This window comes from Natrix helvetica (assembly GCF_964273705.1).
Source record: "Natrix helvetica genome assembly, chromosome: 6".
Lineage (NCBI taxonomy): Eukaryota > Metazoa > Chordata > Lepidosauria > Squamata > Natricidae > Natrix > Natrix helvetica.
Genome location: NC_138553.1, coordinates 47,630,728 through 47,654,066, shown reverse-complemented (window position 1 = coordinate 47,654,066; position 23,339 = coordinate 47,630,728). Strand labels below are relative to the sequence as shown.

At 38.2% G+C, this 23,339-nt stretch overlaps 1 protein-coding gene across 2 annotated transcripts in view; it reads left to right on the top strand.

Moving 5' to 3' along the window:
* CAND1 (cullin associated and neddylation dissociated 1) overlaps nucleotides 1-22,470 on the top strand; it is a 29,802-nt gene extending 7,332 nt beyond the window's left edge. The window contains exons 3-15 of one of the 2 annotated variants that reach the window (XM_081957337.1): nucleotides 2,505-2,659; nucleotides 3,544-3,667; nucleotides 3,796-4,052; nucleotides 4,137-4,242; nucleotides 8,067-8,215; nucleotides 9,324-9,616; nucleotides 10,505-10,646; nucleotides 13,418-14,911; nucleotides 17,221-17,316; nucleotides 18,791-18,960; nucleotides 20,142-20,306; nucleotides 21,211-21,318; nucleotides 21,919-22,470. In XM_081957337.1, the coding sequence (XP_081813463.1) occupies nucleotides 2,505-2,659; nucleotides 3,544-3,667; nucleotides 3,796-4,052; nucleotides 4,137-4,242; nucleotides 8,067-8,215; nucleotides 9,324-9,616; nucleotides 10,505-10,646; nucleotides 13,418-14,911; nucleotides 17,221-17,316; nucleotides 18,791-18,960; nucleotides 20,142-20,306; nucleotides 21,211-21,318; nucleotides 21,919-22,143 (3,484 nt within the window). In that variant the 3' untranslated portion in view covers nucleotides 22,144-22,470. The remainder of the gene's footprint in view (nucleotides 1-2,504; nucleotides 2,660-3,543; nucleotides 3,668-3,795; nucleotides 4,053-4,136; nucleotides 4,243-8,066; nucleotides 8,216-9,323; nucleotides 9,617-10,504; nucleotides 10,647-13,417; nucleotides 14,912-17,220; nucleotides 17,317-18,790; nucleotides 18,961-20,141; nucleotides 20,307-21,210; nucleotides 21,319-21,918) is intronic. The other variant, XM_081957338.1, reaches the window with a different exon arrangement.
* The last annotated feature ends 869 nt before the right edge of the window (nucleotides 22,471-23,339 follow it).

Genomic DNA, 23,339 nt, shown 5'->3' with positions numbered 1-23,339 from the left:
TACAAAATAATTTAATTTAATTGCTTACCTGTATTTGTTAATGTCAGTTTCTTGCTTCATTCAAAATCCTTGGCAAAGTTATGAAAATAAGTATTTCTTTCAGTCAATAATGATATATTTTAGCTGCATTCAAAACATTGCGAATGATTGTTTGCTTTATTTATGCTACCTAGTGTTAAAAAATACATGAATGTTTTATTTTAAAAGCTGTTGGAGAATGCTATGCTTCAGATTTGAAATCAAAAATATGATTTCTTTTAATATGATGGAGATTGATGGGCCCCCTCCAGTGGGCCGGACGAGCTGTCAACAGTGAGTCTTGTGAGACCATTCTGGGAGGAGTTTGACTCTGTTGCCCCCGAGGATTTGGACAGGCTGCGTGGACGGCTGCGACCCACCACATGTTCAATGGACCCGTGTCCCTCCTGGCTGGTACTGGCATCCTGGGAGGTGACACGAGGCTGGCTTCTGGGCCTGGTGAACGCCTCATTGGGTGAGGGCTTCTTACCAACTGCCTTGAAAGAGGCGGTGGTGAGGCCCTTGCTCAAGAGGCCTTCACTGGACCCAATGGAGCTGGCTAATTATCGTCCAGTCTCCAACCTTCCCTTTTTAGCGAAGGTTGTTGAGAATGTGGTGGCACAGCAATTTCCACGACACCTTGACGAATCTGTACGTTTCAACCCCAAATCACCCCAGCGAGGCTGTCGAAGTGATGTCCCGGTGTTTGGAAGCCGTCGGGGTCTGGATGGGGGACAACAGACTCAAACTCAACCCCTCCAAGACTGAGTGGCTGTGGCTACCGGCACCCCGGTTCAGTCAGCTGACTCCAACGCTGGCCATAGGGGGCAAACAACTGCCCCCTGTGGAACGGGCGCGCAATTTGGGCGTCCTCCTAGATGCCCGGCTGTCAATGGATGACCATGTGGCAGCCGTGGCTAGGGGGGCGTTCCACCAGGTTCGCCTGGTGCGCCAATTGCGCCCCCTTCTGGACCGGGATGCCCTACGCACGGTCACTCATGCACTGGTGACGTCTCGCCTGGACTACTGTAATGCTCTCTACATGGGGCTTCCCTTGGGACGCGCACGAAGACTGCAGCTAGTCCAGAACGCGGCCGCGCGGGCAGTCATGGGGAGTACTAGGTACTCCCACGTAACACCGCTCCTGCGCGAGCTGCACTGGCTACCTGTGGTCTTTCGGGTGCGTTTCAAGGTTTTGACCACCATCTTTAAAGCGCTCCATGGCATAGGGCCTAGTTACCTGCGGGATCGCATCCTCCCACACACATCCCTGCGGCCAATTCGCTCTCACAGGGAGGGGCTTCTCCTGGTGCCGTCCACTAGGCAATGCCAACGGGCGACACCAAGGAGTAGGGCCTTCTCTGTGATGGGCCCAACCCTCTGGAATGACCTCCCCCCCGACATTAGAACCACCACTGACTTCCGCTCCTTCCGGCAGAAACTGAAGACACACCTGTTCCGACTGGCTGGCCTGGCATAATTCTTAACGTCACCTCCTGGCATATATATTTCCTACTGGTTTTTTAGGGGACTTAATTTTATGGGACACTGGGGTTTTAAATTTTGTATATCTTAAATTATTTATTTAGCAATTACAGTTCTGTCTATTTTATCCTCCTCTTATTTATGTATTTATCCATCTAATAATTTTAATTGTTTTTATGTATGATGTTTTTGATATGGACTGTACACCGCCCCGAGTCCCTTTTGGGAGAGGGGGCGGTCTAGAAGTGCTAATTAAATTAAATTAAATTAAATTAAATTAAATTGCATTCAGGAAGTGACTGTAGGATGTGTCTTCTTAACTCAAACAACCTTTTCTACTTCAGATTTGAGTAATTACACATAGCTACTTGATTTGTTTATATGTCTCAGATGCAGTCTAAAGCCCCCAAATATTTGATATAAATGTTGCCAGTAGATTGTAATTCTAAAGTAGGGTAGTCTCCTTCAAGTCACATTCAATTATTGGTAACGTTCATAGACATTTCCATGGGTTTGGGTTTTGTTTGTTTTTTGTAAAAATATGGAACTGGTATAGTATTGCTTTCTTCAGCATATTTTAGGATAATGTTACTTAGTAATGGAGTTTCTGGTTCAAATACCATAATGAACCAATGACTACCTGTACTGTTTTCTTAATAAAGCTTATTTTGTGAAACCCATAAAAATTACATGATTTATACTTTGGTATTCACTAAAGAAATGTAACAAATATATTTTTGGCAAGGATTCCTTTTCTTCTTCCTTTTTATAGACCAATCAATAACTAAATAACTTTTAATATCTATGTACAATAGAAGCAAATGGAAATATGCAAATAGAAGCAAATACAATACATTCTTTGATTTGAAACTTGTTGATTTAAATGAATGGAAACACAAACCTTTGTGTTGATGTATATCTCAAGTTTTATTTATAAATATCAATGAATAAATATTTCAACATTTTAAATTACAATTTAAATTGTTTTGGTTTCATTGCAGTCTTGGACCCCTGGTGAGTAAAGTGAAAGAATACCAAGTAGAGACAATTGTTGATACTCTCTGTACTAACATGCTTTCTGACAAAGAGCAGCTACGTGATATTTCAAGCATTGGTCTAAAAACGGTTATTGGAGAACTTCCTCCTGCATCTAGCGGTAAATCTTTCTTATTTCCTTCTCTTGATCATTTATTATTATCTAGTTTGATTTTAGTTGGTCAATCTCAATACAAATGAAGTGTAACAAATAATTATTTTATTTTAAAATATTTGATTTGTAATTGGTTTTCTTTGATGTTTAAGTATCTGTTTTAAGTACTAATGTTTTAATTTCCAGGTTGGATTTTATGTGTTTCAAGAAAGGAAACAGAAAGTGTTAAAAAAAATAAAGCTGATAGACATTTTGGTCCTTGATTAACGTGTTTTCCCGAAAATAAGACAGGGTCTTATTTTCTTTTGACTCCTGAAATAAGCACTTGGCCTTCTTTTCAGCGAGGTCTTACTATTTTTGAGGTGCAGGAGGCGGCGAGCGTGGTCACCTAAGGCTGTTGCTATGTTGCAATATTTTCAGGGAGGGCTTATTTTAGCACATGCATTCAAAAGCCCGATTGGGCTTTTATTTGGGGAGGGCTTATTCAGAAGAACAAATAATCTGGTGGTGGTTGGGGAAACAGGAGGGAAGAAAAATCTAACAGTTTTTTGTCTGGTCCTGCTTGTAAAATAATTTGTACATGGTACAACTTAGTTTTACCAGCATGGTGTTCTAATATTCTTTTCCTAGATCGTTCTCAAAAAGATCTGAGTTACAACTGGAAGTTTAAGTAAGAAATTGTGTGTAAATTCCAGTCACTTATACATGTGGTTTGTTGTTTTGCCTGCTGTGCACTTATGCTTATAACTTTCTAGGAAATAAAAATAAATTTGTTATATAATTTATTCAATTACATGTATTACAAATGAGTAGCATTTTATTTTGGAAATATTACATATCTTTACCAATAATTACTAGTTTAATATTGATGACATTGCATTGATTTTCAGGCTCTGCATTAGCAGCTAATGTTTGTAAAAAAATTACTGGGCGACTTACTAGTGCTATTGCAAAACAAGAGGATGTGTCTGTTCAGTTAGAGGCTTTGGACATCATGGCTGACATGTTGAGCAGGTAAACATATACATTAAAGACACTCTTTGGCAGTATTTCTGCAAACTGCCCTATTCATGTTTGCCTATTTCAAAAATGCCTTGACAATATAATTTGTCTCATTGATTTTGTTTTTTTAATGTTTTAAGGCAAGGAGGACTGCTTGTGAACTTCCATCCTTCTATTCTGACATGTCTGCTTCCTCAGCTAACTAGTCCAAGGCTTGCTGTGAGAAAAAGAACCATCATTGCTCTTGGTCATCTTGTTATGAGCTGTGGTAACATAGTGTTTGTGGACCTCATTGAACATCTCTTGGCTGAGCTATCAAAAAATGATTCCATGTCAACAACAAGAACCTATATACAATGTATTGCTGCCATCAGTAGACAAGCAGGTCATAGGATAGGTAAATAAATTTATACAGTACTTTCTCATTTTCATGTGAAGTGTTAAACATTTCATAATTATATTTTTATTTTTCTGCCATCAGGTGAATATCTTGAGAAAATTATCCCTTTAGTAGTAAAATTTTGTAACATAGATGATGACGAACTTCGAGAATACTGCATTCAAGCATTTGAATCTTTTGTTAGGAGGTAAGGTATCTATTGCTTTGTTTGGTTTCTCCTAGCTCTCTGTATAGTATGAAAAAAATTGTAGTCACAGAAAAAATAGTTATTTTCTTGTGAAATCATGAAGTCCTTCCAGTGTTGGTCATTGAATTAAATTGTATTCTTTGTTCTTTTACTAATTCTGAATTATTTTGGTAAGATATATAATTATTTCAAAGTACTGTCTCCTTAATATGCCCCTGCAAAAGACAATTAATAGGAAATCCTTATCTGGTGCTTGAGATGTGCTGTCACTTAAAATTTATACTTCTCAAAAGTACCGGTGGAAAATCTAGCATAAAACATTTATATTATATATTAAGCATGTTATGTGATATATTTGAAATTCTGTAAAATATTCAATAAAGTATTCACCACATAAGCCTAAGACTGAAAATCGGGCTTGTCAGATGTTACACCTTTTCTATCCTGCTCTACGGAGTAGTGAGTTGGTCTCTGACAGAAAACCACTTGAAACTAGAAGCATTTGAAATGTGGATTAAGAGACGGCTGTTATGTATAAGATGGGTTGACAAAATCATAAATGAGATGATAAGCTGCCTGGGAAAGCAAAGGAAAACCATCAAATCCATTAAAAAGCGAAAGTTAGAATATTTTGGACATGTGATGCGACACCCAGAAAAATACGGCATACTTCACTTAATCCTCCAGGGAAAATTTGAAGCCAAACAAAGTCCAGGCAGAAGAAGAACATCAAGGCTTCAAAACCTAAGAGACTGATTTGGACAAAACTCAGGAGCACTTTTTCATGCAGCTGTTGACAAAAATAGGATTGTCAACATGATTGCCAACGTCTGATGACGGATAAGGCACAAGAAGAAGAAGAAAGTATTCAACGTACAATCACAATTGAGCCCAAAAGTTATGTTGCTAAGTGAGATACTGGTTAAGTGAATTTTGCCCTATTTTACAACTTTTCTTGCCACAGTTATTAAGTGAATCATTGCAATTGTTAAATTAGTTACACCGTTGTTAAGTGAATTTGGCTTCCCCAATGACTTTGCTTGTCAGAAGGTTGCAAAAAGTTATTACATGACCCTGGGACACTGCAATTGTCATAAATATGAACCAGTTGGCAAGTATCCAAATTTTGATCATGTGACCACAGGAGTGCTACAACAGTCATAAGTATGAAAAATAGTCATAAGTTACTTTTTTCTGTTCTGCTGTAGCTTCAAATGGTCACTAAATAAATTGTTGTAAGTCGAGGATTACCTGTATAGAATACATACAATAGAATACCATACAGAATGAATTGCTTTGTATTAGATTTTCCATTTGGTTCTTTTGAAAAGTGTTAATCAAACCTGAGAAATGTTTCTACTATTTATACTCATCTATAAAAGAAGTGAGCATTTTTGTTGTTTTGGTCTTACGAGATGGGAAGAAGTCTTGTAAATAACAGCTGAAAAATTCATCTTCATCTACAGTCAGGTCTTTGATTCTTTGGAGGCACTGTAGTGGGAAGAATATTTACTTCTCTCTGTGAGTTGTCCAAACTTTTTGTCAGTTCTTTAACAATGTTGTAAGTAGTAAAGATACAATTGAATGGAGATGTATGCCTGGCTTGTGTGTTTTAGGGTGTCCATAGAGCATGGGAGGACAGGTCCCCTGCTATTTCATCTGCCACTGTTCTTTCGTGATTTGACCTTTCTTGATAAGGTCATTGAAAGTTCTCTTGATTTGGTTGTCTAGTTTGATCCAATTGTATAGAAGATGAAATCATGGTCTCATTTGATGTCACATACTACATATCCATAGATCCAGAACTAAAAAAGGAATCCATGACAGCGCTACTACACAGCACACCACATCTAACCAAATATACCTGGATTGAAAGACAAAATTGTGGACCTTATAACTTTTACTAACCTATAACCATATACTTCCAGTTTAACAGACAAATATACCAAAAAATCAAAGGAACATTCATAGGATCATGGATTTCAGGACTCATAACAGACACTGGAATGCAACACCTTGAATCTACAGCACTCCCATGTCAATAATCTAAAATATGGATCCAGTATATAGATGACACCTTTATTATAATAAAATGAACCAACTAGAGAAAACACATGCCACTATAAACAACATCTTCAAAGGAATAAAATTCACAAGGGAAGAAGAAAACAATGCTACCTTTCCTGAATACCCTCATCAGTAAAGGCAGTAATGGCAAATTAGAAACACAAGTCTGCCATAAAGGTACCCACACCAACCAAGTGCTCTACTACCAAAGTAAAAACCCAACCTCCCACAAGAGAAGCTGTGTAATAATACTAATTAGATGAGCACAAACACACTACAGCAACTCTGAAAAGTGGAAGAAAGAAACAGATCATCTATATAACATCTTACAACAAAATAGATACCTAGGCAACTTTATGAAAAAACTGCCTGACTACTCAATCTACTATAGTACAACCAACACAAACTGTAAAAAGGATAATGCTGCCATAGATCAAAAACATCTCAGAAATCACCAACTGACTATTACAACTACATGGCATTACAGTAGCGCACAAACCAACTAAAGCCCTCCAAAACATCCTAAGTAAATCAAAATACTAGCAGAGCACATCCCTGAATGCCAAGTAGCAGTCAAGAGATATGATGAAAAGTCTGTAATTTCACAAAATGTGGATAGATTCAACCATAGTGTCAACTGGGAAACCCTGTCACTCAGACAAATCAGCCACCAGCAGGCACATAGAAATAAACTACTTCTACATGCTGCCTGAAAGAGGCAATGAAAAAGTCAAAGACCAGCACCTTCCCCTCAGGAATCAATACCCTGTGGGCAGAGATTAACCCCTAAATTAATATTAGACCAACAATCAAGAAGTAAACAATACAATCAAGAACTTACCAATGCAGACAAACAAGCTAACAGTAAACAATAGCCAATCAAGGAAATCACCAAGGTCACTCCCACCAACACTGACAAGGCAAGCCACTTGTATATAAAAACAATAGCAAATCCACTCCATTGTAGCGTTGATGATGTTACCTAGTTGGCAATGAAATGTCTGCAAGAAGAGCACAATCGAATCCTGAGCTACAAATATTCTCTCACATTGGAGTCTTTGATCCGAATCCAGAAAGCTCTTATGGTTTTCTTTTGCATAAATTCTGTCATTGTATAATATTCTAAGCATTGAAGAGAGTTAGGTGTCATATGGATTAGTTTGATACCTTTTCGCTTTCTGTTACAGAGGGTTCCCCCACCTCTTTTTGGTCATACCAAGCTTAGCTAAAAGCTGATTTCCTCAGAAGAGGGAGAGGTTCTTCGTCCTTATATAAGTATAAATTTCACACTGTACAAATTATTTGGATGGAGACAGATATTTGTTATGTTTACTACTTAACTAATAAAGAGAGCTGATATCATCACCTCAGTACATTGCCATATTAAACCAGTAGTTTTGCTTGAGATTTTGATCAGACATCCAGAAATATGTTATACAACATGGTCAGCTGTGCAAATATTTTAAATAAACACACTTTCCTAGAAAACGTAGGTCCTCTAAGTTCATCCTGAATGTTAGGCACTTATGTTTAGAGGAAAGACGTGTACCACTCCAACAGCATGACTTGGGAATTTCAGATTCTCAAGCAGAATAAAAGGAGAAGATTTACAGATAGTGTTAAATGTGGAAGCCATATATAAATGCTTCAGGGCATAAGCATAATAATAACATTTACATTATCTTTGTATGACTAAGTAATTATTAATGTAATGCTTAATTATTAATAGTCATCTAATTATTACTTTTATTATACAGATGCCCTAAAGAAGTTTATCCTCATGTAACCACCATTATAAACATTTGTCTTAAGTACCTTACCTATGATCCCAATTACAATTATGATGATGAAGATGAAGATGAGAATGCTATGGATGCTGATGGTGGAGATGATGATGACCAAGGTAGTTTGTATTGGAAATAAAACCATATATATAGATACACGCATGCACGTACATATACCATGTTTCCCCGAAAATATGACATGTCCTGACATGTCCTCCCCCCCCCCCAAAAGAAAATAAGCCCAGTGAACAACACCTCCCCTTTCTGGCCGGGCAGAGCACCACTCACCGACCTAGCAGTATCCTAAAGGCGCCAAGTTCCGGTTCCCCCTCCCTCCCGCTTGTGCGGCATGGTGCCTTCAGGATACTGCTGGGTCAGTGAGTGGCGCTCTGCTGGCTGGAGAGGGGTTGCGCGAGCGCCTGTTTCCCCCCCCCCCCCATTGCGTGCCTCCCAGTCCTCACCACGGCCTGAGCTAGCTATCCCTGCAGGGCCTGCCGCCTTCTGCCAAGTCTTCCAGGAGTCAGGGCAGAGTGTTCCAGCAGCCGGGCCACAACCATAGAGTGGGAAGCGCACTCCCAGAGCGGCCACTGCTTGAAGACTCTGCTCCGGCTCCCGGAAGACTCATAAGCTGGCAGCTGGCCCAGGCTGTGGTGAGGACTGAGAGGCATGCAAATGGGGGGGAAACAGGCGCTCATGCAACCCTCCTTTCCAGCCGGGCAGAGCGCCCCTGACCGACCGAGCAGTACCCCGAAGGTGCCAAGCCGGGCGAGCACCGGTCCCTTCCCATTCCCTCGCTCGCACGACTTGCTTCCTTTAGGATGCCTCTCAGTCGATGAGTGGCGCTCTGCTCGGCTGCAGAGGGGAATGGCCAGGTGGCTGCTTTTGCGAAGAGCCTGGCTCCAAAATAATAAGCCCCCTCCCCCGATAATAAGGCCAAGGCCATATTTCAGGAATCAAAAGAAAATAAGACCCTGTATTATTTTCGGGGAAACTCGGTACACACACACACACACACACACACACACACACACACACACACTCCACAGACAAACGTCTAATGTTATTTTTACGGATATAAATTGCAAACTAGTATTACAGTCTGTCTGTATTAGCAATTGCTAAGTGTGTTTGTGTTTGTGTGTGTAAAATATATACATAAAGATAGTTTAGTGTTATCTCTGATTTTTAATCATGACTACATATAACCTGGTATCCTTTATTCTTTTCAAGGGAGTGATGATGAATATAGTGATGATGATGATATGAGCTGGAAGGTTAGACGTGCAGCTGCAAAATGTTTGGATGCTGTAGTCAGTACAAGGCATGAAATGCTGCCAGAGTTCTATAAGACAGTATCCCCTGCTTTAATTGCAAGATTCAAAGAGCGGGAGGAGAATGTAAAAGCAGATGTTTTCCATGCATATCTCTCTCTTCTAAAACAAACTCGACCTGTACAGAGTTGGCTCTGTGATCCTGATGCAATGGAGCAAGGAGAAACACCTTTAACAATGCTTCAGAGTCAGGTTAGTAAAGAAAAGCATCCATAGCACCAACATTTGGTTATGCAAAGTGGTGTGTGTGTCTTTAAAGCAGTATACAATTATATTACTCCTATCTGTCTAGATCAAATACAGATATTTTGTGATATAGAGGCTTGAATCATTATGCTGTTCAGCTTTTAGACAGCTACTTTTGGTTTATGGAGGTTAACAACTGCTGCATCCTAATACAACAAAATACAAAGGTACTTTGTACCCAGGAGGGGTACTCAGGAAATATTCTGAGAACAGACTATTAGTCCAGGTGAGCTCTTGGCCTAATCCAGCAGGGCTCATCTTGTATTCTTATTTCTATCATTATATAAAAACCCATTCATAATTTGCGTATTTGTATAGGGCAGCGATGCGAACCTTTTTTGGCTCGCGTGCCACAAGTGGGGGGAGCGCAGGGGGGTCGTGTGCGGGCGTGCCGCACCCATAATGCAATGCGCGACCCCCAGTGCGCATGCGCACACAACAGACACGACCCCCCCATTTTTACATGCTTTTTTCACCCTCCCCAGGCTCCAGAGGCTTTATAGGAGCCTGGGGAGGGCGAAAAGAGTCCTCCGGTTTGCTCCGAGGGTCGTTTTAAGCGTTCCGAAGGCTTCAGGGAAGCCTCCGGACGGTCCTTGAAGCCTCCGGAGGGCCTCCAGGGGGCGGGGGGGCTCTTTTTGCCCTCCCCAGGCTCCTATAAAGCCTCTGGAGCCTGGGGAGGGCGAAAAATGGCTTTTAAAAACAGTGAACAGGGCAACACCTCGCGTGCCCTGACAAATGGCTACGCGTGCCACCTGTGGCACGCGTGCCATAGGTTCGCCATCACTGGTATAGGGAGAGTAATGGTTGGATTGTCTTATGCACATATAATTGCAGGTTCCCAACATTGTTAAAGCTTTGCATAAACAGATGAAGGAAAAAAGTGTGAAGACTCGTCAATGCTGTTTTAATATGCTAACTGAATTGGTCAATGTATTGCCTGGTGCTCTCACACAACACATTCCTGTACTTGTTCCAGGTATGATCTTCTGTATTTTGCTTTAAAACTATTGTGAACTTTTAACATATTTTAAAGTACTGCTTAGTTTTGAGTCAATACTATGTCTTCTTCAGCCATTGTACAACTATGCTGTAGAATTATGTGAGAATTCAATTCAGATACACTATTTGGCGATTGAGTCTCCAAATAGTATCATCCAAATATCCAAACTGAATCATATGCTTGGACTTTCTTGGGATGATTGACTTGAGCCCTGCATTTTAGAATACAAAGCATATAGCCAAAATAATAGTCAAATATTTATAAATAGGAGCAGGGAAGAAATAATGTTTTCTCCAAATAGAATATTTTATATTAATGCTAAAGGTTTTGAAATATTTTTCTGTTATTCTGATGTGCTGAAAGTTTGAAAGGAGTAAATATATGGATAAGAAGAAGAAAGAGGAAAGTAATGGAAGTAAATATCTATGCAAAGAATAGACTGGAAAGAACAAAATTGAGTCTTTAAATAAAATTGCCATAAAACTTTCCAATTTCATGGAACAGCTGTTGGTTTTATGTTAAAATTGTGTCAAAATCATGACAACAGTTAAATTGTAGATAGAACCAGAGGTGGGCTGCTGCCAGTTCGGGCCAATTCGCCCAAACCGGTAGTTCCAATTCTGAGCTTTTCTGAGAACTGGCAAGTCAGTCCACCGGCTGGCCCCACCCCCTACCCGTTTTTCGGGCCATTTTCAGGCTGATTTTGGGCAGGAAAACATCTAGAAAAACGCTCCCAAACAGTCCATTTTTCGGGCTGTTTTCAGTGGCCATTTTTCTGGCCAAAATCAGCCCAAAAATGGCCCCAAAAAGCTGACTGTGAGAGGAAGAGAAGCCAGGTGAGCCAGATCCAGACGTGTCCTGGGTCCCCTCATCCCAGAAGCAGAAACCTCGCACTCTTCCCCTCTCTGCTAGCCCCCTTCTTCGCATGGGATCGCCCAGCAATGGAGAGGGAAAAGGCAGTGCCGTTTCTGTGTGCCACTCTCCCCTCAATGCTAGTGGCTGTCTCTGCCCCCTTCACCCTCTCCATCTCCGCTGCTGGGTGATCCCATGCAAAGAAGGGGGCTAGCAGAGAGGGGAGAGTATGATGTTGCTGCTTCTGGGATGAGGGGGCCCAGGAAGCGTCTGGATCCAGCTTACCTGGCTTCTCTTTCTCTCGGAACCAGCTTTCCCAATCTAGCTTGACGCAGTCTACTCCCATACACACACACACACACCACACACACACACACACACACACACACACATCTTTCTTTCCTCCCCCCCCCCCTCCCGGAGACCCCTGGATTCCCTCCCCAATCCTGCCTGTCCCATATAGGTACCACACACACCCAAGCCATGCCCACCCAGGCAGTCATTAGGGCAGAGAAAAAAATTGATGTCCACCACTGGATAGAATTCTGCTGCAAACTATTATTCTAAGACTATGGTCTGTCAAGCTCTGTTCCTTATTTAAATGAAGTAAAGGTTTAAATGGTTGCTACTAAGATATGGCATTAGAAAAGAAGAAAATATATGTAGCTCAGGGTTGAGGAGCTACATGTGGAGTCCTTGGTGCTTCCTGACTTGGTTGTTTTCAGGCAAACATTTCATTACCCGACTAGGTAACAATTTCAGTGCTAGACAGAAGTGGGGTTTTCTTTCTGTTTATATAGAGTAACTAGGCTGTTTTATCAGATGCAATCTAAGATTAAATATGTTGGCATTCTTTGTATAAAGGGTTTTGGTGGGAGCATTACTTCTTGGTAGATGATTGGATCAAAGTAATGTTACTATTCTTCTTCTTATAGCATTACCATTTATTTATTTATTGGATTTTTTAAAATCTTAATTTTGTTTGGATAAAATCACTGACATGACTAACAGAATATTATGAAAGAACTGAAAGCTTGGCAGAGAAATTTGAAATAATGAATTAATAAAATTGTAGTGTTGAAGTGGATGAAGTGCATCTCTGAGGAGTAGGAGTTTCATAGTGGGGATGATGTAACTGAGAATGCTGTAGTTCAGATAGTCGGCTATGGAACCTTGCCGCTGATAACACCATTGTACCAATTTCAAAGGTCATAAACATTGGGCTGGCTTGTATAAGATAAATATTTCAGTAAATGAATGTTAAGCTATTTAAAGCCTTAAAAAGTGAGAAGAAAACTTTGAACTAAGCTTCGAAAGGCTAGTGATGCATTAGTGGATTATCGATGAAGTAAAATTCTGACCTTATGTGCTACTTAGTAAACAAGCAGAAAGATTATGTATCTGCTGAAGCCCATATAGTTTGGATACAAGGCTTTTCTGATACAAATCATTGTGACCTGACTACCCCCCCCCCCAAATAGTTTATTATGATATTAGAGAGAAAGAGAAAAAAATGACCATAGGCAATTATATATCAGTAAGTACCTTTACTGGTCCTTTGGTGAAAAAAAGTTGCATCAATGAGTTCTACTGAGATAACCACCAACCCTCTTCAGAAAGAGGTGCGGTTCTGTAAGAATTTACTATTTTCTCACTTTTGAGACTTTGTAGTGTAAAAGTAGAAAAATATTTATTGACACGCAGGTTACAAAATATTTATTGAGATACGGATAACAAATGGAGATAATATCTATTTCTCTTATTAATTTTTGTGTTACTTAAATACAAATTCATACAATTATTGATACATGTTTAGTTTAAATGAGATGTTTAGAATTATAAGAAGTATATTTGAAATATAAAATTATGCAAATTAATTATACATTCTTTTACAGGCATAATTTTTTCACTGAATGACAAATCAAGTTCTTCTAATCTGAAGATAGATGCTTTATCTTGTTTGTATGTGATCCTCTGTAATCACGCTCCCCAAGTTTTTTATCCTCATGTCCAAGCATTGGTGCCTCCTGTTGTGGCATGTGTTGGAGATCCATTTTACAAAATAACATCTGAGGCACTTCTAGTTACCCAACAGCTGGTTAAAGTCATACGTCCTCTGGATCAGCCTTCTTCCTTTGATGCCAGTCCTTATATCAAAGATTTGTTTACTTGTACAATCAAGAGACTGAAAGCTGCTGACATTGATCAAGAAGTGAAAGAAAGAGCAATTTCTTGTATGGGCCAAATCATTTGCAGTCTTGGAGACAATCTTGGTTCTGATCTGCCTAATACTCTTCAGATATTTCTAGAGAGACTAAAAAACGAGATAACTCGACTAACCACTGTGAAGGCTTTGACTCTGATAGCTGGTTCATCTCTGAAGATTGATCTGAGGCCAGTTTTAGGAGAAGGTGTTCCTATTCTTGCTTCTTTCCTCAGAAAGAACCAACGTGCTTTGAAACTTGGAACTCTCTCTGCTTTAGATATATTAATAAAAAACTACAGTGATAGCTTGACAGCTGCTATGATTGATGCTGTCCTAGATGAACTTCCACCTCTTATTAGTGAGAGCGATATGCATGTGTCACAAATGGCCATTAGTTTTCTGACCACTCTAGCTAAAGTTTATCCTTCCTCACTCTCAAAAATCAGTGGCTCTATATTGAATGAACTTATTGGGCTGGTACGGTCACCATTATTGCAAGGTGGAGCACTTAGTGCCATGCTAGAATTTTTCCAAGCTCTGGTTGTGACTGGAACAAGCAACTTAGGGTATATGGATTTATTGCGCATGTTAACAGGTCCAGTGTACTCGCAAAGTACAGCACTTACTCACAAGCAGTCTTATTATTCAATTGCCAAATGTGTAGCTGCCCTTACACGAGCATGTCCTAAAGAGGGACCAGCAGTGGTAGGTCAATTTATCCAGGATGTCAAGAACTCGAGATCTACGGATTCCATTCGTCTCTTAGCTTTGCTTTCTCTAGGGGAAGTTGGACATCATATTGACTTAAGTGGACAAATAGAGCTAAAATCTGTAATTTTAGAAGCATTTTCCTCTCCTAGTGAAGAAGTGAAGTCTGCAGCTTCATATGCATTGGGAAGTATTAGTGTCGGCAATCTTCCAGAATATCTCCCATTTGTCTTGCAAGAAATAACTAGTCAACCTAAAAGACAATACCTTCTTCTTCATTCCTTAAAGGAAATAATTAGCTCTGCAACAGTGCAAGGTCTCAAACCATATGTGGAGAGCATCTGGTCTTTGCTACTCAAACATTGTGAGTGTGCAGAAGAGGGTACCAGAAATGTTGTTGCGGAATGCTTGGGGAAACTTTCTTTAATAGATCCGGAAACTCTGCTTCCACGCCTCAAAGGATACTTGGCCTCAGGTTTGTAGATATTCAAATATATATGTATTGTCTTTTGGAAATAACGTTCAGAAGATTATTGAATTATTCAGTACTAATAATTAATGCAGACTTGAATAAATGATTTTGGTATTGCTTTAAATGATAAAGGAATAGAAGGAAGTCTTCAACTGTCCAGTGTTTAAATAGAGCTCATTAATTCATAAAAAGCTTTGTTATGTCTGTTGAAATGTTTTGAACCAGTTTATTTTGTAAGGTTTGGTACAGATAAAATGCAATATCTGATAAATTGGATAATTTAATATATAAATGATAATAAGTTATCATTTGGAGAACAGATTGACAATCCAATGTCTAATATTTATGGGAGATAGATGAAATATGCAAGAGGAAGAAATATTTACAGTGATACTGTTTGAAAAGAAGCACTAGAAAAATGGGTGTTACAGTTGTTCTATACAACAGTTTATAGAATAATTAAAACTGTCCAATTCATATTAGGACCAGTAGAGCAAGAAATCCTCTTAGTTTTCCCCTCTGTTTTTTGAAGCTTAATTATTTCTCTAAAGGGATCACACTATCAAAAGAATTATACTATTTAAAATATTACATGGTAGATTTAATTTATTTTGGCTGTAACTAGTAAAATTATACTTGTTTAGTTTATTAGTTTAGTTTATTAAATTTATAAACCGCCCCCTCTCCCCGAAGGGACTCGGGGCGGTGTACAGACAATAAATATACAATAAAACAACAAAGCAAAACACCAAACCCAGACAAACCAACTTAAACTCACAGTCCGTACAATAACCAAACTAACAATAGTTAAAATAGTTCCAATTAAAACCAATTAAAACCCCAAAATTTAAAAATTTAAAATGCCATCCAGGAGGGTCAGGATTAGATTATACTGTATTTCTGATTTACAATTACAATTGTGCCAGGCCAGCTAATTTGAACAAATGGGTCTTGAGTTTCTTACGGAAGGAGCGGAGATCAACAGTAGTTCTAATATCGGGGGGGAGGTCGTTCCAGAGGGTTGGGCCCATCACAGAGAAGGCCCTACTCCTGGGCACCGCCCGCCCGCATTGCTTAGCGGATGGTACCCAGAGGAGTCCCTCTCTGTGAGAGCGGATTGGCCGCAGGGATGTGTGGGGTAGGATGCGATCCCGCAGATAACTAGGTCCTGAGCCATGGAGCGCTTTAAAGATGACAATCAACACCTTGAAACGCACCCGAAAAGCCACAGGCAGCCAGTGCAGCTCGCGCAGGAGCGGTGTTACATGGGAGTACCTAGTACTCCCCATTATTGTCCGCGCGGCTGCATTCTGGGCCAGCTGTAGCCTTTGGGTGCATCTCAAGGGGAGCCCCATGTAGAGAGCATTGCAGTAATCGAGACGGGAAGTCACCAGGGCATGAGTGACTGTGCGAAGGGCGTGGACTTGGGCGTGGACAAGTCCGTGGGACTTGGATAAATTTGTAAAGAATAAAAATATTTGGCAGTAACAACACACCTGATCATTTCTATTTCTTCTTGGACAGTCACCTTGGGTAGACCTGTGTAGGAAAAATCTATACCTGTGTTGATGGATCTGAGTGCTCTAATCAAATGTACTAATACCAGTTCTGCTGGCACAATGGGATTTCTTCTCTGCCCTTTCCCCTTCTCAGGAAAACCATTTCAGAGCATTTTGATGAATTTTATACATTGAATAGGGAAAGAATAATTGCCCCTATCTTGTTCTGTCATCAAAACTGCTTCCACTAATGGCAATACACAGTTGGCTTCTATTCAAAAGCACTGGTACATTTTGGTTTGTTCTCACTATTCCTTCATGGCTGAAGTCAGCATATGTAATTATGCCTTATTGAGATAATTTCAGGTAAATAATGACTGGCGAAATTGCCAACTAAAGATTTGGGGAAATTTTGAGTGTGTTTATTTTTGTGTTTATTGGATTTATACCTTGCTCTTTAAATAGGTTCCCAGGATGCTTATTAAAAATTAAAGTTAGAAATATCAAATTAAAACAAAGATAAAATACCACAGTTTTAAAAACAGAAAAAGTCAGAAATCAAACTAAGCACTGTGAAATAAAGAATAACTGTTCTTGAAAATGAGACACGTTTTATACTATAATATTACATAGGGGTTATAATAATACATATGCCAAGTATATGTAGTAATTTCTATTATTTATAATGGAAATGCTATAGAATTTTGTAGATAAAACATCAATAGTATTATTCTAACATGTTTGTAATTTCTATAACTCCACAGTACAGAAAATAAAAATGTTCTATTATCTGTGCCAATTATTTACTATTAGGATCATCATATGCTCGGAGTTCGGTAGTCACTGCTGTGAAGTTCACTATCTCTGATCACCCACAGCCCATAGACCCACTTTTAAAGAATTGTATAGGTGAGTGAGATCACAATAATTTTAACTGGAGTATTTAACATATGTACAGTAATGTAATTTCCAGAATAGCTTTAGGGGTGGGGAAGATTTTGATTAAATCCCTATTACATCAGCAGGTGTGCTTTGCTTAATTTTTCTTTTGGGAATACTGAACTTTTAAGTAGGACAATGGATACTAGGTGATGTAGATGCCTGTTTTCATGCCTTGAAACAACAAGAAATGCTTCCATGAGAAGTAGCTATTAGCTCTTGAAATAAAACTAACTCTATATACAATTTCCATTAATTGCTAGAGCTGTGCCATATGTCAGATACAAAGGACAAAGGTCTTTCGAGTGCATATGGTCTCAGTTACTTAAAGAGTTGATATGACTGCCCTCTCTGTGTCAATGACTCTGGGCAGCTTATAATCAATAAAATATGGCAGCAGTCTATTTTATTTTATGTTTACTTAAATTTATTAGTGCCAATGGCCAGTGGACCCTATGTGTTACTCCTATATAGATAGTAGTAGCAAAACAGAGTGAATCCCCAGAGATTAAAATATCCAAAAAGAAAATGCCTAGCAGAGTCACAAGAAGCCTCTGTTACTTTTTTTCTAAGTATAACTACCATAGTTCATGAATTCTTCTGAACTATTGAATACAGTTTGAGGGGAAATACCAATTTTAGGAAAAATAAAAGAGATTCTTGGAAAAGTAATTGGCAAAATACAATTACTTACTGATATTATCCCATTTATTTATTTTTTTAAAAAAATACTTTCATCCTGCTTACTTACAGGATTAAGTTCTTAAGTCATGAAACCAAGCATGCACATTGTGATCTAAAAAGAATAAATGTGGCATTTATTTAAAAGAAGGAATATTTTAAGACATCAGTAAAGTAGCTGTGAGTTTATATAGGGCCCGTTTTTCATCAAAACAAATGCATGCATAGCCTTATGGAGGCTTATAGAGTGCTCCTGGGGGCTGGGGGGGGCAAAATTGAGCAAAACACGGTACATTTTTTGCTCATTTCTGCCCTCCCCAGCCCCCAGGAGCTCTCTGAAGGCCTCCATAAGACTATGCACGGCCATTTCGGTGAAGGAGACAGGGCTTTGGGAGGCAAGAAATGCTGTATTCAGTGTATAAGGCGCACTCAGATTTTCAGTCTCTTTTTTGAGGAAAAAAGGTGCATCTTATACTCCGAAAAATACAGTATTTATGACTGGATTTGGTAAAGAAGATTTTGAGAATAAATTATACCCATAATTGAGAATGAAGATACTTCATTTAGGTTATCACTACAGTATGTTTCTTATTTGAACCAAGACTCAATATGACCATGAGGGGATAAGGGGGGAAAGACATGTGCCTAAGGCTTGCTGCAGTTTTGCTCTAAATTTGGTTTAGCAGGTAACACATTTTATTTTATTTTATTTTTCATAAAGTGTTGAACAAGACCACATGCTGATAATCTTTAATTATTACAGGTGATTTTCTAAAAACATTGGAAGATCCAGATCTTAATGTGAGACGAGTAGCTCTGGTAACATTTAATTCAGCAGCACACAATAAACCATCACTAATAAGAGACCTTTTAGACACTGTGCTTCCGCATCTTTATAATGAAACAAAAGTGAGAAAGGAACTAATAAGAGAGGTATGTAAATTCTACTGATGAAGAGTAATCAAGTAGTGGTATCCAAAGAATAAAAATGTTTTCATTTTAAAGTTTCAGATCCTTATTTAAATTTGGCCTCTAATTTGAAGACAGCTGTTTTATTACAATGGTAATTTCAGACATGTCATCCAGTAGTGCCACACCAAATGGCATATAAGAAGTACAACATACTTTAAATAAACTTTGCAAAGTTTCAATTATTATTAAGAGCTCCTATTCAATACTATAGTAATACCACTTTATGAATTAGTTAAATTCAGGGAATTTTATACAGTGGTATCATTTGGTTTTTGCAAATTTCATTTGAATAGTGCAATACTAAATTGACCTTGCCGTAGCACGGGAATAATGCTAGGAAGAAGCAGTTAAATAGTGAATATAATTTTCCATTGCTTGGTCTACTTTTTTACTTGGATAATTCATAGATTCTCTGTTCTTACTGTTTACTGTTTACTGTTCTTTGACTGTCGCTTACTTCTTATTCTGGGTATGTGCACGTGTATGTGTGCGTGTGCATGTGTGTGTAGAATTGCAGCTGTGTTTATGTTGCTTAAGGTTTAGAGCAGTCCTGTTAAACTCCCGGCTTAAGGGCCAGATGCTAGCTATGCCCACCCCTGTTTTATTAAAGGGGGGGAAGTCCTGATATGTCACGTGATGCCACTGTGATGATGTGAGTTTGACACCCCTGCTTTAGAGCACGGTGTTCAGCCTTTTGGCTTACCTGAGTGAAGAGGAATTGTCTTGGACTGCATATAAAATAAGTTAATGTATATAAAACTCAAAATCACATAATAATATTGAACTTTTATAATTTTGTGGGGCCGCATTACTAGCTGCCCAAGGCTGCATGCAGGCTGCAAGTTGGACACACCTGCCTTAGAGTATCATTAAATGTTTTAAATTATTTTAAATCATTTTTAATTCTTAATGAATGACTATTGTAAACATCCATTTAGTTTTAAACTAGAAACTGAAATAAAGTGCCATGAAAATTGAATTAGTAATGGAATTTTGTAATGAAGTTAACTTCTAGAGCCTTAGTTTCTGGAATTTCCTTATGACTCTTCCTTGACATCATTTTTCAATACATTCATTCAAAGATTATTAGGAACTGATAATTAAATTTAATGAATGCTCTTATTTTCTGATTTGGTTTGCAGGTTGAAATGGGGCCATTTAAACATACCGTTGATGATGGTCTTGATATTAGAAAGGCAGCTTTTGAGTGTATGTATACTCTACTAGATAGTTGTCTGGATAGACTAGACATCTTTGAATTCCTAAACCACGTTGAGGACGGTTTGAAAGATCACTATGATATTAAGGTTAGTTTATTATATATCTATTTATGTAATATAGTAACATAATTTTTGGTGCAAATGCAATATGTAAAGGGATAAAATGTTTCAAATAAAAAGATTGGGCATTTAAATACTTATTTCTAACACAAAATGCAAGTTTTTAAGATTTGTTACTGCCTCAGGGAAGCTGTTCTATGCCAGTAACAGTTGAAGATGGATTAAAACAACTGCCACATCTTGAGCAAGACTGCTTCAGTCTGCATCTTCCTTAGAGAAAATGTGCAGAGGCACAGACCCATATTAATGGAAGATGGCTTGAGCTATTTTCATAATTGACAGAGACCTGTCTTTCCACCTTCACGTAGGACAAAGTGCAAGCAAAGCAGCACCAATCCTGCTGGTACTTCTTTGTGTAGGAATGCCATCAGCACTGGCATGTACCGATTAGCAATGGAGGCACAAAGACATTGGATCTTGCTCAAAAAGTGGTGGGTGGTGGTACATAATTGACTTGAAGGAGAAATACATCTAGGTGGAACCAGTGTTAACTGTCTAGATAGGATGGCCAATGAAATATAGAATTCATTATTTTATTTTCTGATAGTTGTTTAGTTCAAAGTGACAAATTGTGTTAAAATAGAAATAAGACCCACAAATAAACGTCCACAGAAAAATCAAAGTTATAGCAGGAATTAAATACTGGTAATCCTCGACTTACAACAGTTCAGTTAGTGACTGTTCAAAGTTACAAAGGCACTGAAAAAAGTGACATGACTATTTTTCACACATATGTTTACAGCATATTCAATGGGCACAGAACACTAACTTGGAGGGGTTGACAAAATAGAAAGGAATGGTTGATCTTCTGAAAAGTAGTAACATTCCTTTGCAGTGTCCAGTTTATTTAAGTTATGTTTCTCCTAACCAGATGTTAACATTTTTAATGCTGGTGAGACTATCTACTTTGTGTCCAAGTGCGGTACTGCAGAGGCTGGATAGACTGGTTGAACCCTTGCGTGCTACATGTACAACCAAGGTACTATATGCATTTATTTACCTTAATATACGATTTGTAAAACATAATTGCATTAATTCAGAACCAATCACCAACCCCTCGTATTAAGCCTGAGACATCTTACTATTTCTAAAATTGTAATTTATGGGAGTAATTTGTATGATTTTTTCGAAGAAGAATGATACAAAAGCATCATTTCTATCAGGGCTATTTCCCACCTATCCCCAGTTTTTGTTCTTACATGAGAATAAAATAGTCTTATTCCTGGCTTCTGTTCATTGTTTCAGATGTTACTCCCCTCTAACAGGTTCTATTATCAAAATTGTTTTTAATCTTTATTAAAGTTCATAAGATCAGGATACGTTTTGTTCCTACCATGAGTTTTTTCTAATTGTAAGATAACATTTTGTAACAGTTTCAGTAGTGAATAAAAGGTAGAGAAACAACATTTTTAGTCAAAGATAATAATTCTTCAGATAATAATGAAAGTTGCAAGACATTCTGAAGAATTTTTACTCTATGCTACTTATACTGTGGTGTATTTACATTGTTTGCATGTCTTTTTAATTTAATTTTGTTGTTGAATTATTACCTAAACATCATTTTCTTTAAATAAAATAGGTAAAAGCAAACTCTGTGAAGCAAGAGTTTGAAAAGCAAGATGAACTGAAGCGTTCAGCTATGAGGGCAGTAGCAGCATTATTAACTATTCCAGAAGCAGAAAAGAGTCCACTAATGAGTGAATTTCAGTCACAGATAAGCTCTAATCCTGAGCTTGCAGCCATCTTCGAAAGCATCCAGAAAGATTCATCATCCACTAATTTGGAATCAATGGACACCAGTTAGATATTCAAACAGGGACCATTAATTTTAGCCGTACAATGCACTGAATTTACAAGTTAAAAAGAAAAAAAGAAAAATATCGAATCTTCACAATGTTCAATTTTACCTTTATGGAGACAGTTTGGCTTTTTTCCATTGTTGTTTTTTTAGCATTTATTCCAAAATATGTATTTCCATAACTCCAAAGTTGTAAGCCACACATGTTTTAGTGGATTTGAATACCCATTAAATAGAAATAAAAGTTAAAACGCATGATGTATGGAAATAGTTTCCAACATCCATTTGCCCTGTAATGTTTAGGATTAAAAGTTTAAAAACTTGTGGCCATGATTTTTCTTTTCATTTTTTTCTTGAAACCAAACCAAATAACATTTGTGTTTTATCTAACTTTGCCTGGTAGATAGGCTTTAAAAAACTGTGAAGAGTTACCATTGTACATCTTAGGTACAATTTTAAAATGGAAACACAAGTAAATGTCCTTTTTAAACATGTGGGAATAAACAATTTTTGTTCACACTAATTTTGTATGAGGAAATTTACAAATGTACGTAAAGCAGCATGTGGAGTTTATTCATAACTAAATTCAGATTAATATATTGATGCAGGCAGTGCTTTCCTTCATAGCTAATGCAGTTGGTTTATTTCATTGCAATTATTTACATATATATCCTGCCAAGGCAATTTTTCATCAGTATAAAAATCGTAAGTATAAGTAGCTATATACAAAACAATTAACAACAAACAGTATTCTAAGCAAAGAAAGATGCAGGTAGGGTAGTTCCCATGGGACGGCTTATACAAATGGGATGAGAGACTGCTGACTTGAGCAAAGGATATTCTTTTAAACTTGTTTTTAGTTTTCATATATTTGGGTGATCTTTAATATATTTATTTGAAAATCCAAAAGCAAGGGTATTTAAAAATGGTTTTCGAAAGACTACATTGATCCTTCTTAACCAGGCCTGCACAGCATGTGGTTCACTAAGTCTCCTTGTATAAACCACCAGCATTTTTTAAAAAGTTATTAAATTTACTGCCATTGAGTGCCTCCAGGCCTCATTGCTGCCATCAGCTCCCACATTGCTGCTGGTCCATTAGCTTGCCAATTGGAGTGCCAGGTATTCTTTTGCAGCCTCTGATGGTGATGGTTTTTAATTTATCATTATGTCCTGCTCTTAACAGTTGAGGTAGTCATCAGT